This window comes from Antennarius striatus, chromosome 9 (assembly GCF_040054535.1).
Source record: "Antennarius striatus isolate MH-2024 chromosome 9, ASM4005453v1, whole genome shotgun sequence".
Classification (NCBI taxonomy): domain Eukaryota; kingdom Metazoa; phylum Chordata; class Actinopteri; order Lophiiformes; family Antennariidae; genus Antennarius; species Antennarius striatus.
In genome coordinates, this window is record NC_090784.1 from 13,992,183 (window position 1) to 14,005,504 (window position 13,322).

The window sequence follows — 13,322 nt, forward strand, 5'->3', positions numbered from 1 at the left end:
ATTCATCATATTCATGTTTTATTCATCATATTTAGTGAAGCGCTGCTCCTCTACCAGATTATCCTTCATCACTGGCTGCACAGCCATGGAAAAGTTCACCATCGGAATGACCTTGGTTTTACCTGTCGGCATTTAATGCCTTAGCTCAGTTTCATAATGAGTGAAGTTAAATTTGCAAACTCCCCCTTGGCCCTGAGGATCCTCTCTCCATTATTCATGAGTCCTCAGGTTGGACCCTGGGAACAAGCTGTGCGAGGCCCTGTGTAAACACGAAACACTGGCCGCCACAATGGGCTCGGCCTCCAACTACACTGTTGACAGACACCAACACAAAGGAGCTGAAAGGGGTCCCCCTCCGTTCTCACACACACCGAAGAATGAGTCAGTGTGCTGCTGCTCAGAGCTGTGTTTGTACAGTATATACAGCTTTTGTCCATGGCCACTGTTCCTCCTTCAATTGGGGCTGAAGTGTTGATGAAAACCAGGAGGAAAGGACTTCTCTGTGGCAGCCAGCGAGAGTTCATGTTCATTAGATGGGGCTCAGCATCTGCTGAATGTCTGCTGGCACCTGTATGTAAGCAAAAACAAGCCCCAAGTAACAAAACAAGTGATCATCTTATTGGATGGTAAAGAGCATTCCGTGATACACCGCAGTCCCCCCATTCAATCTGTTGTGATTGAAGTGAATGAATAATTGATGCATTTGAACCATGATGTTAAATATTACAGAATTCCAGTTTCATGTTGATGGATGATTTTGCATAAAACATCAAGCACAGATCTGCTTGGATAAAAGGGTGTATCCACCTCAGAGGGGTTGTCATCCAAGCGACACCCACACTCTTGTGAAAATGAGCAGCTTTCTTCAAAATCCAGACGCAGGGACTGATGGCACGCAGAACCTGATGCCATGGTGACTTCATCCCAACAAAATGTCTTCATCTGAGAATGAGTGAAGAGAATGAAAACAGACTCTTAGGAGAAAACCCAAATAGATTGGCTATTTCTCTCATCATATACAGAATCTAATTCACTGAAGCAGACAATGGAGATGTTTTGAGCATCTGCACAGTTTTATCATCACATTTAGCTATTTTCCTTTACTTTTAAACATAGTGTACTTAAAATCAATTTACTGGCAGTTTTAAATCTCAGTATAGCATTATTTTCCGACTGGTTCTTAAATTTAATGGGAGATAAATATTTGGTGGGAGGCAGTCAATGGACAACTCAATCCATTTTAATCCACTGAGGAGGGCTAATCTGGAGCTGATTTGCTTCACAGTAATTTTTGGTCATAAATGATGATATCAGTTCGTCAAACATCAATAAGCAGAGACAGTGACTACTTATATCAACTTAATAGACTGTACCTATTAAAAGATGAAGTAAATTCCATAGTATATCATGCAGCAATTGAATGTGTACATCCCAATCTCCTGTTGGAGAATTCGTCTTCGACAAAAGCTGGACAAAAACAACAGAGAGAAAAGTTTGGTCAACTTTCTATTTAAAACAGTATTAAGCAGCCTTTGCTTGTGGTAAAACCTCAAGCCTGGTGTAGTACATCATTTAAACACTGGGCGGAAGCACATAGTGACATTAGGACACACATCCGCTGCCATCTGAGTGTTCCTGTGTGGATTGATTAACATACCCTGCAGAGCAAATATCAAACAATTATCAAATACACTGATAAATGTAATAAATCTTTCATTTTACATTGTAAAATAACTACAGCATTCATACATTTACAGAGTGATGAAAACATTATGGAAGAACCACTGAAAATAGTGCATTTGTTTTCACATTTATCCAGAGATGGAGAGTATTTCTTTGTTTTGTTGAGGTGTCGTATGACTAATCTAAGACAAATATACCAAACTTTTGTTTTCCATAAAGTTTGGGATTGTGATTGAAACTTATTATATTGCTAATTGTATTTATTTATTGTTCAGAAAAGAGATACATTTATCTAATATAAATGGCTTATGGATATTTTCCATTTCTATACACTGTAAGAACAGACTAACCAGTAACATAAAGAGAGTAGATGAATTACATGGTGAGTTTGCTAACAATTTTACTTTCAATTATTTTTTTCATTGTTTTTCATTGCAACTATATCATTTTGTGGATGATTTTACATTTTATTTTAGAAATGTGGGTTTTGTCAGTGCAAAGGATTTATCTTGTTTGTGGCCCAAGCACAACAAAAGTCAAGTACTACCATCTACTGGTTATATGTTAGAACTTAATGAACCCGCTGCAAGAAATCTCTCTAATTTAGGATTTTGATACACTGTTCAGTCTTGTTTTTGTTAACTAAAAAACACAGCTAAAACAAGGTGTATTTTAAATCTAAACAGGCAAAAACTTCCTGCTTTATTTTTCCACACTTTAATTATCACAACAACCTCAAAAAAAGGCCTTCATACAGAACCGAGCGCAATGATTATGCTTTGAACTAGAATTAACATGGTTTTGACCCTTTAAATTAGAAGTTTGATATTTGTTACCTAAAAATACCCCTCATGTATATAATGAGACACAAGCATTTGTATTTGGATGTACAAAAATGGTGGATGCAGCAAAAATTATGTACAGTACTGTATATTAAAACTCATGTTACAAATGTATATTATTTGTTGTCAAATTTGTCAGAAATTTCAATAAACACTAATTTAAAAAATATTTTTTTCTGGCACTTATTTCATGGATCTATCTATCTATCTATCTATCTATCTATCTATCTATCTATCTATCTATCTATCTATCTATCTATCAATCTATCTATCAATCTATCTATCTATCTATCTATCTATCTATCTATCTATCTATCTATCTATCTATCTATCTATCTATCTATCTATCCATCCATCTATCTATCTATCTATCTAAATGTAAATGTATTTGAAATATGATTTGAAGTCACGCCCCCCCCCGCGCTCTGGTTTCCATGACAACAGCAGCACCTGCTCTTGATTGGCACCTCAGCATTAAGCACGTGTTTGATCCGGCTTCAAATGAGTCCCATCAGCAGCGCTGTGGCCCCTATGCCCTTCTTCAGCCGTGGACGCAGGACATCAGACGGACCTTCATCATCTTCATCATGGTGGAACAGTTTGTCGGAACCTGGACTCTGACGGCCAGCGAGAACTTTGATGAATATATGAAGGCCATCGGTAACATAAGGGCGCACGTCCTTTCTTTTTTCTTTTTTTTTGTAATGTGTTTTGAAAGCCTATTGACGCTTTATCAGCGTGATGATCAGTCAGACTAATCACATCTATGACGTTGTGTTGAAGGTGTGAACTTCGCCATTCGGCAAGTGGGCAACACGATCAAACCGGACCTACTGATCAGCGTGGGTGACGCGGGGGTTGTTACCATGAGGTCTGTGAGCACCTTCAAGACCACCGAGATCAGGTTCAAGCTCAACGAAGAGTTCAGCGAGATGACGGCAGACGGCCGGAACACCAAGGTGAGATCTGTCTTCACACACACACACACACACACACACACACACACACACACGTGCACGCGCACACACACACGCACACACACGTGTCCTGTGCTTCTGACAGTCTGACTTTGTTTACAGACAGTCGTCACTTTCGAGAATGGCAAACTTGTGCAAAAACAGAGTTGGGATGGAAAAGAAACGACACTGGAACGGGAGATACGAGATGGACAATTAATAGCTGTGAGTGATCAGAGGAGCAGCTCGTTTTTGGAAATGTCAGAAGCATTCATGAGCTAACGTTTGAACATTCCCCCCCACAGACATGCCTCATGGGTGACGTTGTTGCAGTGAGGACTTATAAAGCAGCTTAATTCCTCTACCATTCTCCCAATAAAGTCTGAACTGTGAAACTCTAGTCTGTAGTTGTATATATTAAACTTGTTCTGTGCACATTGTCTAGTTTAAAAAACTTGAATGTTCTTTTTCAGTTTCCTTCAATAGGCCAAGTAATGTTTGAGAAAAGTTCTTTTTCATGCTTGCTGAAGGTGGAAATTTTTTAATTGAAACCTATTTAGGTTTTAATGAAATTAAACCAAAAATGTGTTGCCTAATTGTTTAAGGAAAAAGGTGTGTCAGAGTGTCATATTCTTAAGCATGAAATTAAGTTACTGAAACTTTTTGAATCGGATCCAATGTCTACAATTTTACAAGCTGTTTGATGTAAAATTGGTAAAGCAATGTTGAGTCTTATAATTTGGTCTTCTGACCCTTTTGTGGAGTTATATGAAGGTCTATTGTTTTTTAGCAAAGAAAACCCTCTAGTAACATGTGGGTAAATGGGAGGTAAAAAGGGTGACTCCTTGCTTAAAGTTGGAGCAGCACCTCATTTGAGTTTAGCCTCTTTCCTCATAGATTTGTTAATCAAGTATGTGCATATTTGTTAATTAGGGTGTTCGGGTATTTCAGATTTAATTTAAAGATTTATTGACTTTTTTACTACACTGTATATCCAAGGCAACACGTTTACTGACTGAAAAGATGATGTATTCTGAATGTCACAAAAGCACGTGCATTTTTTATCCAATTTCTATGTGTGCATATATTTTCATCTTTTGATTTAATAACTACCTGAGACGGGGATGATTTTTTAGAAGATCTTCAGTTTCCCAAGCATGTTAAATCCTCTCTAATTTAGAATAATTATTTTGAGATCAATGGACCTAAATTGCATGTTTTTGGAGGTGGGATGAAGTCGAAGAACTAGGATAGAGCCCACGCAGACACGGAGAACATGCAGTACAATCTCCGCACAGAAAGGACTGGAACTGCTGCCTCCTTCACTGCGGCTCTTATCGCACCGAAGTGCTGCCCCCTCGCGGCCATTTTTTGTAATAGCAACTGATTGGACGGCACCATTATTACGAAGTGGAGGGTTATTTAGGGGAATCTTTTATTCATTTTCTGCCGCTTTATCCATAACTTCAAATGTTTGATTTTAATTGAGAAAACGGATTCGTTTCAAGCCCACTTACTTCCAATAAATACAATTTCGACCATAATGTTTGCTGTAACAAGTGATCTCGTCCTCAACTTTTTTCTATATCCTGAATGACGTCATACGTGACGCTACGTCATCGTCAAACATGGCCGACGAAGAAAACACAAACATCGAAGTAGACAAGCAAAAGACTACAGCATTTCAACACAAAGTTGAGGCAGATGTCAACAAAATTGCCCAAAGAATAGACAAGTCTGAAGAGGGAAAACGGAATGCTAAAGAAATCCACGCCACCACGGAGTACTGCACGCAGCTCCAGGCGTGGATATGGCAGTACTACACCGGATACGTGAACTGGCAGAGCTGGCTGGCGGCTTCAGCCATGTCCTGTCCTTATTTACAGCCAGCAAACGGGACAGCATCTTCTGATATCAACTCCCACAGCTGGTATAGCGGTCCGTTCGGTCTCCCCTTGCTGTGCCCGCCCTCCGCTCCCTCCGCCGGCAGCCGGACGGGTGAGGCGGCTGCGGTGACCGCTCAGCAGCCTCAGCAGCAGCAGCCGATCCAGGCTCCGAGAGCAGGTAACAGCTATATAATTTAAATATAAACCTACAACTACAACACAAATGTTTTGTTAGCCAGGGAAAGTTTTGTCAGTTCCGAAAATTCACAAATTTCCCCACTGTGGGACAATAAAGGTCTATTATTATTATTATTATTATTATTATTATTATTATTATGTCAATAGTTCTCAACCACTTCGGTGGTGCTTTCAAAGGTAGCTGGGAATTTATCATTTTCACTCAGTCGTTGTCTGTTTAACTAGCAGGCAGCTGCTCAGATGTATCTGGGGTCGGGTTTGGGTCTGGAGAATTATCTGATAACTTATTAGTGCATTCTCACACACTCACTGAAATCTGACCCAGTGCTGTTGGCCCTGGATAATGTGCAGCAGACATTTACAATCCTAGTATCAGACTTGCTCTAAACACACCCTGGTTCTAACATGTTATAGATATGTGAGGGAGGCCTAAGAGGGCTAAATGCTGACTGTGATCACATGAGTGTAATGATAACATTACTGTATGTACGTGTTTGTGCCTGCTGGAAACTTAGAGTTAATTGTTCACCACAGGTCGGGAGTACAGCATTCCTTCACCTTTTCAAAGACTCCTGGCTGAGATGGTGGATTTTTTCATATTGTTTTTCATCAAAGCGACCATAATCATCAGTATTATGCACTTGAGTGGAATAAAGTGAGTTTGTTTAATTGATTTCAGTATATCCTGTATGCTAAATGATGATGAAGCCTTTTTTTTAAAAATCACCCCAAAGCAATGCTAAATGAATGCAGAGAAATACAACACAGACATATTATTCTTTTCCTTTTCAGGGATGTGTCAAAGTTTGCCATGCACTTCATAGTAGAGGAAATTGATGAGGACACATCGATGGAGGAGCTCCAGAAAATGATGCTTGTTGCTCTTGTGTACCGGATATTAGTGTGTTTCTATGAGGCGAGTTCCTTCAGTTGTCCAGATTGTGCTATCTGCGATGGGTTAGATTACAAAGGCCCTCATCAGTTGTGTAACAGGGCCGACATGTTGTTCTTTCAGATTGTGTGTATTTGGGGAGCAGGAGGAGCCACTCCAGGAAAATTCCTCATAGGACTCCGAGTTGTTACCTGTGATTCTTCAGTTCTGGTTCAGCCTAACAGGGTGCTTGTAGTACCAGCAACTAACGTTTCTTTATCTGCGTGAGTAGTCAATATAAACACATGCACTTAGCAGTTTCATAACAATGTGACCCAGTTTGTCTATTTTGTTCCAAATGTAATTCCTGTCTCTGTCTCCCACCGCAGATCAACTGTCCGAGCCTTGAACAAGAATTTTTCAATTGCCTTCTTTTTTCCAGCCTTTATCACTCTCCTGTTCTTCCAGCATAACAGGACTGTGTACGATATGGTAGCAGGTACAATAGTTGTGAAGCGCCCCAGGCTGAGATGATACAAAAGAGAATCTCACACAAACCCTGAGCAGACTGTGATCCATGCAGCAGAATGGAGCAGCATCAGAGGGACACATGGGAGAATTAAGAGGACTGCTGTAGGTGTGACCCACATCAGTATGGACTAAGATGTATTCTGTATGTATGTACAGTATATGCTGCTTTCAGAACCTGAAATGTATTTTTTTTTAGCACAGTATTTACCTCTTTTGTTAAAAAAAACAAACACTCCGGATTAAGGGCAAATGTATTGCATTACTCAGTGTTTGAATTGCTAATGTTGCATTAATGAGGTTATTCCATGAGTGTCTCTTTGAATTAAACATTTGTTTTCAGATTTGACTGCACAGACTTTTCATTTTGATGATCTTGGTCACTGCAGCATGATTTTCTATCCTTGGCTTTATTTTCTAATGAATGTGTCAAACAGGAATGAGAAGATTACCACTGCTGAACTTCCTCGATTCTGAACTCAGCATGTTTGTGACTTAACAGTTAATCTTTGACCATTCAATGAAGCCACTGGTCACCTGCATGTTTGATATGTCTATTGTCTAATTTTTGATAATGCCTACAGTGTTTTGACACCAAATAAATTCCCCCATTATATGAACTTGAGCGTTAACTCATTCATGTGCCATTGTGTGTGTAATGGGTGCATAATTCAGTTCATGATGAAAGTGGTAATAGGTTTATATATTGTATGTTATGGACTGAATAAATCCCAAATGTTCTAAAAAGTAGAAGTAAGAAGCTTTTGGTCTCAAATCCAGGGAGTCCTGAATTTAAATCCCACTAAAACCTGAACGTCCTTCACAGATTCGACAGCAGCTTTGATTTGATTTGAGGACAGAATGAAATCAGCATGTGTTAATTAATTGATATGTCCTCTACACTGTTATGGGCATAATATTTTAAATTTGGTAGATTACAGCAGAGTGGTGACGTTCCTACTGAAAGGCTTGTGACTCCATCTAGTGTGTATCTGCTGGAAATTCAGACGTCTGCTTGGGTTGATGAGAACGAGCACACAGGAAGTTTACTTGCATGTAAACATTTTGAATAAAAATATCTGTGTTTCACTGAAGTAAGTCGATCACTTGAACCAACATCAATGCATTTCTCACATTCACAAAAACTTTGAGCCGGCTGTCAAATTTCCATTTGTTGGCATGTGCTGATGTGGTGATTGTGTTAGGCCTTCTAAGTGGCAGCTTCAGCTGAGAGCCACAGATGGTCCTCCCTGATTACAAAGCAACCCCCCAGGCCCATACGCCACACATGCACCCTGCCATTACTGTAGGCAGCTGAATAACACAGAATAACTCCCCGTCAGGAAGCGCTGCTCTGTAGACCAGAACAGTGTGGGCAGACGCTGCCCACCTGATTCACTGTACTGTGCACTGATGAGGGAGCATAGCTTTATTTGGAGCGCAAGCATATTTGTGATCTATTTTTATACCTGCTTCTATCTACAGAGACTGGACGGGAGCATTTATTATAAATAATTTAGGACAGAGTTTTGTGCTCCAATAAACCTCACAGTGAATTAAAAAAAGACAATCACACATTGAAACACTAATTATTTATGTAAATCACTGTAGCTTGGGTACATAAATTTGAATATTAATGTTGTACCAACAAAACTATTACAAGAATCCAGTCCCTCCATTACTACAGTAAGGATAAGAGTACATTCTTATTATTTTTACAAGCTGTACATTAAATTTTTTACTCTCCTTTGTTCAATTAGATGTTACTTCACAGATGAAATAAAACATGAAGGTGCTTATGCTGCCACTGTGACTGCCCTTCACCAAAAGATATGGATCATTTTTTTAATGTCTATTATTTGAGGTCACACTTTTTAACTGTTGTGCCTTACTGCCACATGGTTCCACAGTTAGTTTGTGAAATGTCTATTCCACATTCCTGTCACCTTCTTAAATGTTTTAAGCTCTGCCGGGGAAAGAAATGATTCCAGCAGCATAGTTCAGTTTGACTGTTGGAAAGATTAGACAAGAACTACTTGACAGGTATTCTAAAACTTGATGGCAGGGTGTGTCATTTTACAGAAAAAACCTGAGAGAATCCAGATACCATAGAACTTGGTGAAAGTGTGTGTCATGAAAGAATTCTCCCAAATTTGAGGGGAGTCTGGATTGAGTGATCGTTCCATACATTTCTTTCGCATACCTTACTGATGAGAGTTTTTCCTCAGGATTTTTATCACCCACGCTTAAATTACTCAATGGAGTTTCATGAAATTTGATGGAAGTGGGACAAACACCAGAAATAGAACAAATTAATTTGAGAGTAGGTCCTGGTGACAAGGCATTCTTGATTTTATTCTATATTTAACAGGACTCTGAGGGCATTCATTTTGATGGTGCACATATCTTGTTGGAATTTGAATTAGGGTATAATTTATTTAACTTCTCATTATGCTGAACGCCCTTTCAGCTCAAGTAAATCATCAATAAGTGCCATTTGGGAGGGAAGCAGGTAACAAGTGCAAATGCATACATTCATTTTTGCTCTTCTTTAGAGGACCTTCTAGTAATAAACATGCCTTTGCACAGATAATAATGTATGATTAAGTGATTCACAGATGGTACTGTTTCATCCATAAGGTGATGTGTTCTAGCTATTTTGCAAACAGCGGAGGAAGATTTTTCAAAAAGTTTTTGTCCCATATTTAATATATATATTCTCCTGTAGCCTTCATTAGAGCTGCACAGAGCTGCCATCTGTATCGGTCTGAGTCACTTTAGATGGCACCAACATCAGCGGATCTCCTCAGAGATATAGACATAGCAGAATAACATTAATGGTATTTGGTAAATATTAATATGTGTGATTGGCTGCTATTTTTGCCACCTCTCTCTATTATAAAATTGATTTCTAATCTATTTGTGACTTCTTATAGTTAATAAATGTAAAAAGGTTTTTTAAACGCTGGAAAGTTTGAAAACCTGAGCTTTATAGAAATGTTTAGGAGAATGACAAAACACAACTAAAAGGATGATAAAACTCAAATAAATATAGAAATGTTTCCAAGGTACAATAGAAAGTGATGCACGTGACTGGCCCTATTGGAGTTGCTATGGTTTATGATTCATGAATGTTTGGAAGTGTGTCCCTATGAGTTAAATGGGACTGTACTGTATAAGATACCGTATAATATTTTGTTTATTTGTAATAATGTTAAAAAAGAAATTTGTTGGATAATAAATATCATACAGTGCCTGATTTGGGTATCATATCACCACTGCATCATCTGCAAGAAACTCCATTTACGATGACCATAAACCATGAATGAAATAATTTCTAGGAAAGTGAATCAATCAGAGTGGGTTTGATATGAATAAATGCATTTTCCAGAATAGCATGCTGCCTGTGCTCAAGATAATTTCCCTGGCATAAAAACAATGTAACTGTGAAGCGTGTACAAACTAAGGATGAGTGATGTAGAAGCATCAACTGAGACTGTAGGCGTGATTGTGAGCAGAGGGAGAGCAGCGCAGCATTCATACCAGTTTGTGTGACATAAAATTAGGTTTTTGTTTGTGTTTGTGAATACTGTTGTCAAGACAACTACGTGGAGTGAAATGGCTACTGCAATGAAATTCTGCCTTTCCTCTCCTAAAAATTGTTCAGGGTAACACAGTATCAAATATACATTTGCAGCACATAATAAATATTTGAATACAAATTTAATGGTAGAAAATGGTTGAAAAAATGTTTAACATCTGGTTGCATGATGAAAGTAATTTTTTTTCCAATTTTGACCACAGAGGTGCTCAATATATTTGTCACATTATGTTGTATGTGTTTATCTGAAGGCAAGGTATGTTTTAGTATGGGATGTCCTTCCCTTTGTTTTTATTCGGAACATAGCCATTCGCTGTCTGAAAGGCTTTCACAGTGTGCTGCATTAATGCTATTTCATTCATCTCTGACTGCTTCCCACAAATGCTCAGTGCCCACAGTTGTTCTGCCAACCAATTTGGCCGATAAGTCAACAAGAGAGAATGCTGCTCAAACCAGGGAATTTTCTTCCTCCCGAAAAAATGTCAAGCATAATGACATGCTTCTTTATTTTACTGTTACATATTTTGTCCCTATTCAATAAAACATTTGTAACATTGGTAAAAAGGAGGTTAATCCACCCTGGAATTAAATGTTTGTTTTATCACATAAAGATACAGCGTAGATGAGAACAGGAAAATCATGTCAAAAACAAACCTGCAGTGATTGTGGACTGCAGCTACTTAAAACAAGTCTTATAGCTTGAGTGAAAGTTGATTATCTGTCTTATTTTCTGTTTTTGACTGAAATATCATTGTTAAAAGCACAGCATCACAGCAAGTGATTTTGTTTTTCTACAAAATAGGCTGAATATTAAAAGACACAAAAATGAGCAGCACATTCTGGATAAAAGTTAACTTTAATGGCCTAACAACTTCTGATATGAAATTTTTTTATGTAATATGATCTGAATCAGCCAAAGCTTCAATCATATTTAATATTATCTGATTATATGTTTTTCTCTTGTACTGCATTGACGTTTAGTAGTTTTTTTTTTTAATGATACACAAATATAATCAATCAACCAATCAATCAACCTGTCTGTCTTGCTGTCTATTTTTTCAGGTTTACCATGAAGTTTGTAACTAAGACTTTTTTCTTTTTATTCCTTCTATGTTTCTCACACCTCCACTGTTCCCTCCAGCTGTTTGTCCTTTTCCATTGCTATGCAGTGTGAGCTTGTTATTGACACTGATCTGATCATTGGATATCTGTTTGGAAGGGAAAGGCAAGATGTGGCATAGAAAAATTAGAAATTTTTAAATTTGTAATATGACACATAATCCAAGATGCATACTTGCCTGACCTCTTCTAATTTGTGACATTTTAAACTCTTTTTTATAGGGTTATTTCTTCAGCACAGATGCAATACAGAAGGAAACACAAAGTTTGAAATATGAAAAGTAAATGACAGTATTCCAACCAGGGAGTAGTAAACATTAAGTTTCTTTAATTTGTAGAATAATAAGACAAACAGATCTTTACACTTTGAAGATCAATGTACCGTACTACTGTATACTGCATCAGTGGTGTGTATGCTGCCCTCTACCGTGCCAATCTGGTACTGCATGTGCACCTCGCGTCATGGGTGGGCTGGCTTTCACTGAGGTTATTGAGGTCATTTCAATGATGCCTGGATTCTTGAATTTGTAAATCAATCTTCTGTAAAACAGACAGCATGAATCTGTGTTGATCACCTGTAAGCTGCATGCTTGTGGTATACAGTTCAGTTCATGAAGCCATAGCCAGGATGAGTGACCGACATGAGGAGTCCAATGCTCGGCTCAAGGAGGATATCCAACGGCGATTATTATAAGTTTGACCAGAAGCAACCCTTGAAAGGAATAACAAAATGAACATTAACAAAATTCAGACTCTTCTCAAGAACTGATAAAGAGGTGTGCAAAGACGCACGACTATTGGACTAAATGGACGGATCGAAACAACAATGTACCAGAATAAAATAATTTAAATTGATTTGTGACATGTAAATTATGTATTGGTTGACAATGAGCTGTTAATGAAAGAGATGTTGTTGATCTAGGGGGCGGAACCTTACAAGCCAATGGCTTCTACCTGTCAACCCTTTCTTTTTCTTTTCAGATGATGTCGCTGATGTCTCAACACTGATGAAAGTAAAATCTGTTGTAATAACATGTCTGGAAAGAAGAAAATAAACTGAATAAATACAATAAATAAATAAATAACAGGTATTTTTTTTATTTTCTTGGTTCATTAGCATTTCTTGTCATACTTGTTGCATAAAATCTCTGGTGGACATCCTTGGAGGGCTTGGTTTTAATTTAAAATCTGCATGGCTTTCTGGTTGAACATTCTGCCAAGTGTTCTATTTCATTTGGTGTTTTTCTGATTCATGTAGTTCATTTTTTGAAAAAATTCTACCGTGTTCTTTCAGTGGCAGTTTTCCTCCTCCACAAATCACCCCCACTCAATCCTTCAGTTGCCTAAACTATGTACTGGAGATGTGCGTAAGCAATGGCTTGCTATTTTCAGATGAATGAAAAGCATCTTGGCACTTGTACATGGGATGAAATCTGTTTTATTGTGATGATTTTGCTTTCAGCACATGCACAGTATCTACATGAAAATGAGTTAAACACTTTGTTATAATGATGACAGTAATCCCGCAAGCATTTGACTGAGAAGAGTGATGTTTATTACTCCTTTGGGTGTCATGTGAGAGGAATATCCTTTGAAACAAATTCAAAATGTAATATTCAGAGGACAGAACCTGCCTGT

The 13,322-nt window shown here is 38.1% G+C and overlaps 2 protein-coding genes across 2 annotated transcripts; both read left to right on the top strand.

Annotated features, from left to right (window-relative positions):
• The first annotated feature begins 3,065 nt into the window (after window positions 1–3,065).
• fabp4b (fatty acid binding protein 4b) lies at window positions 3,066–3,952 on the top strand. The gene is made up of 4 exons (XM_068323374.1): window positions 3,066–3,185; window positions 3,309–3,484; window positions 3,605–3,706; window positions 3,787–3,952. Exons 1-4 carry the CDS (start codon window positions 3,113–3,115, stop codon window positions 3,835–3,837), a joined length of 402 nt encoding a protein of 133 aa, XP_068179475.1. The 5' UTR covers window positions 3,066–3,112; the 3' UTR covers window positions 3,838–3,952.
• Window positions 3,953–5,107: 1,155 nt separating this feature from the next.
• LOC137601682 (protein FAM8A1-like) lies at window positions 5,108–7,313 on the top strand. The gene is made up of 5 exons (XM_068324022.1): window positions 5,108–5,545; window positions 6,100–6,220; window positions 6,358–6,481; window positions 6,581–6,720; window positions 6,826–7,313. The coding sequence occupies exons 1-5, from the start codon at window positions 5,110–5,112 to the stop codon at window positions 6,968–6,970; spliced, it is 966 nt and encodes a 321-aa protein (XP_068180123.1). The 5' UTR covers window positions 5,108–5,109; the 3' UTR covers window positions 6,971–7,313.
• The last annotated feature ends 6,009 nt before the right edge of the window (window positions 7,314–13,322 follow it).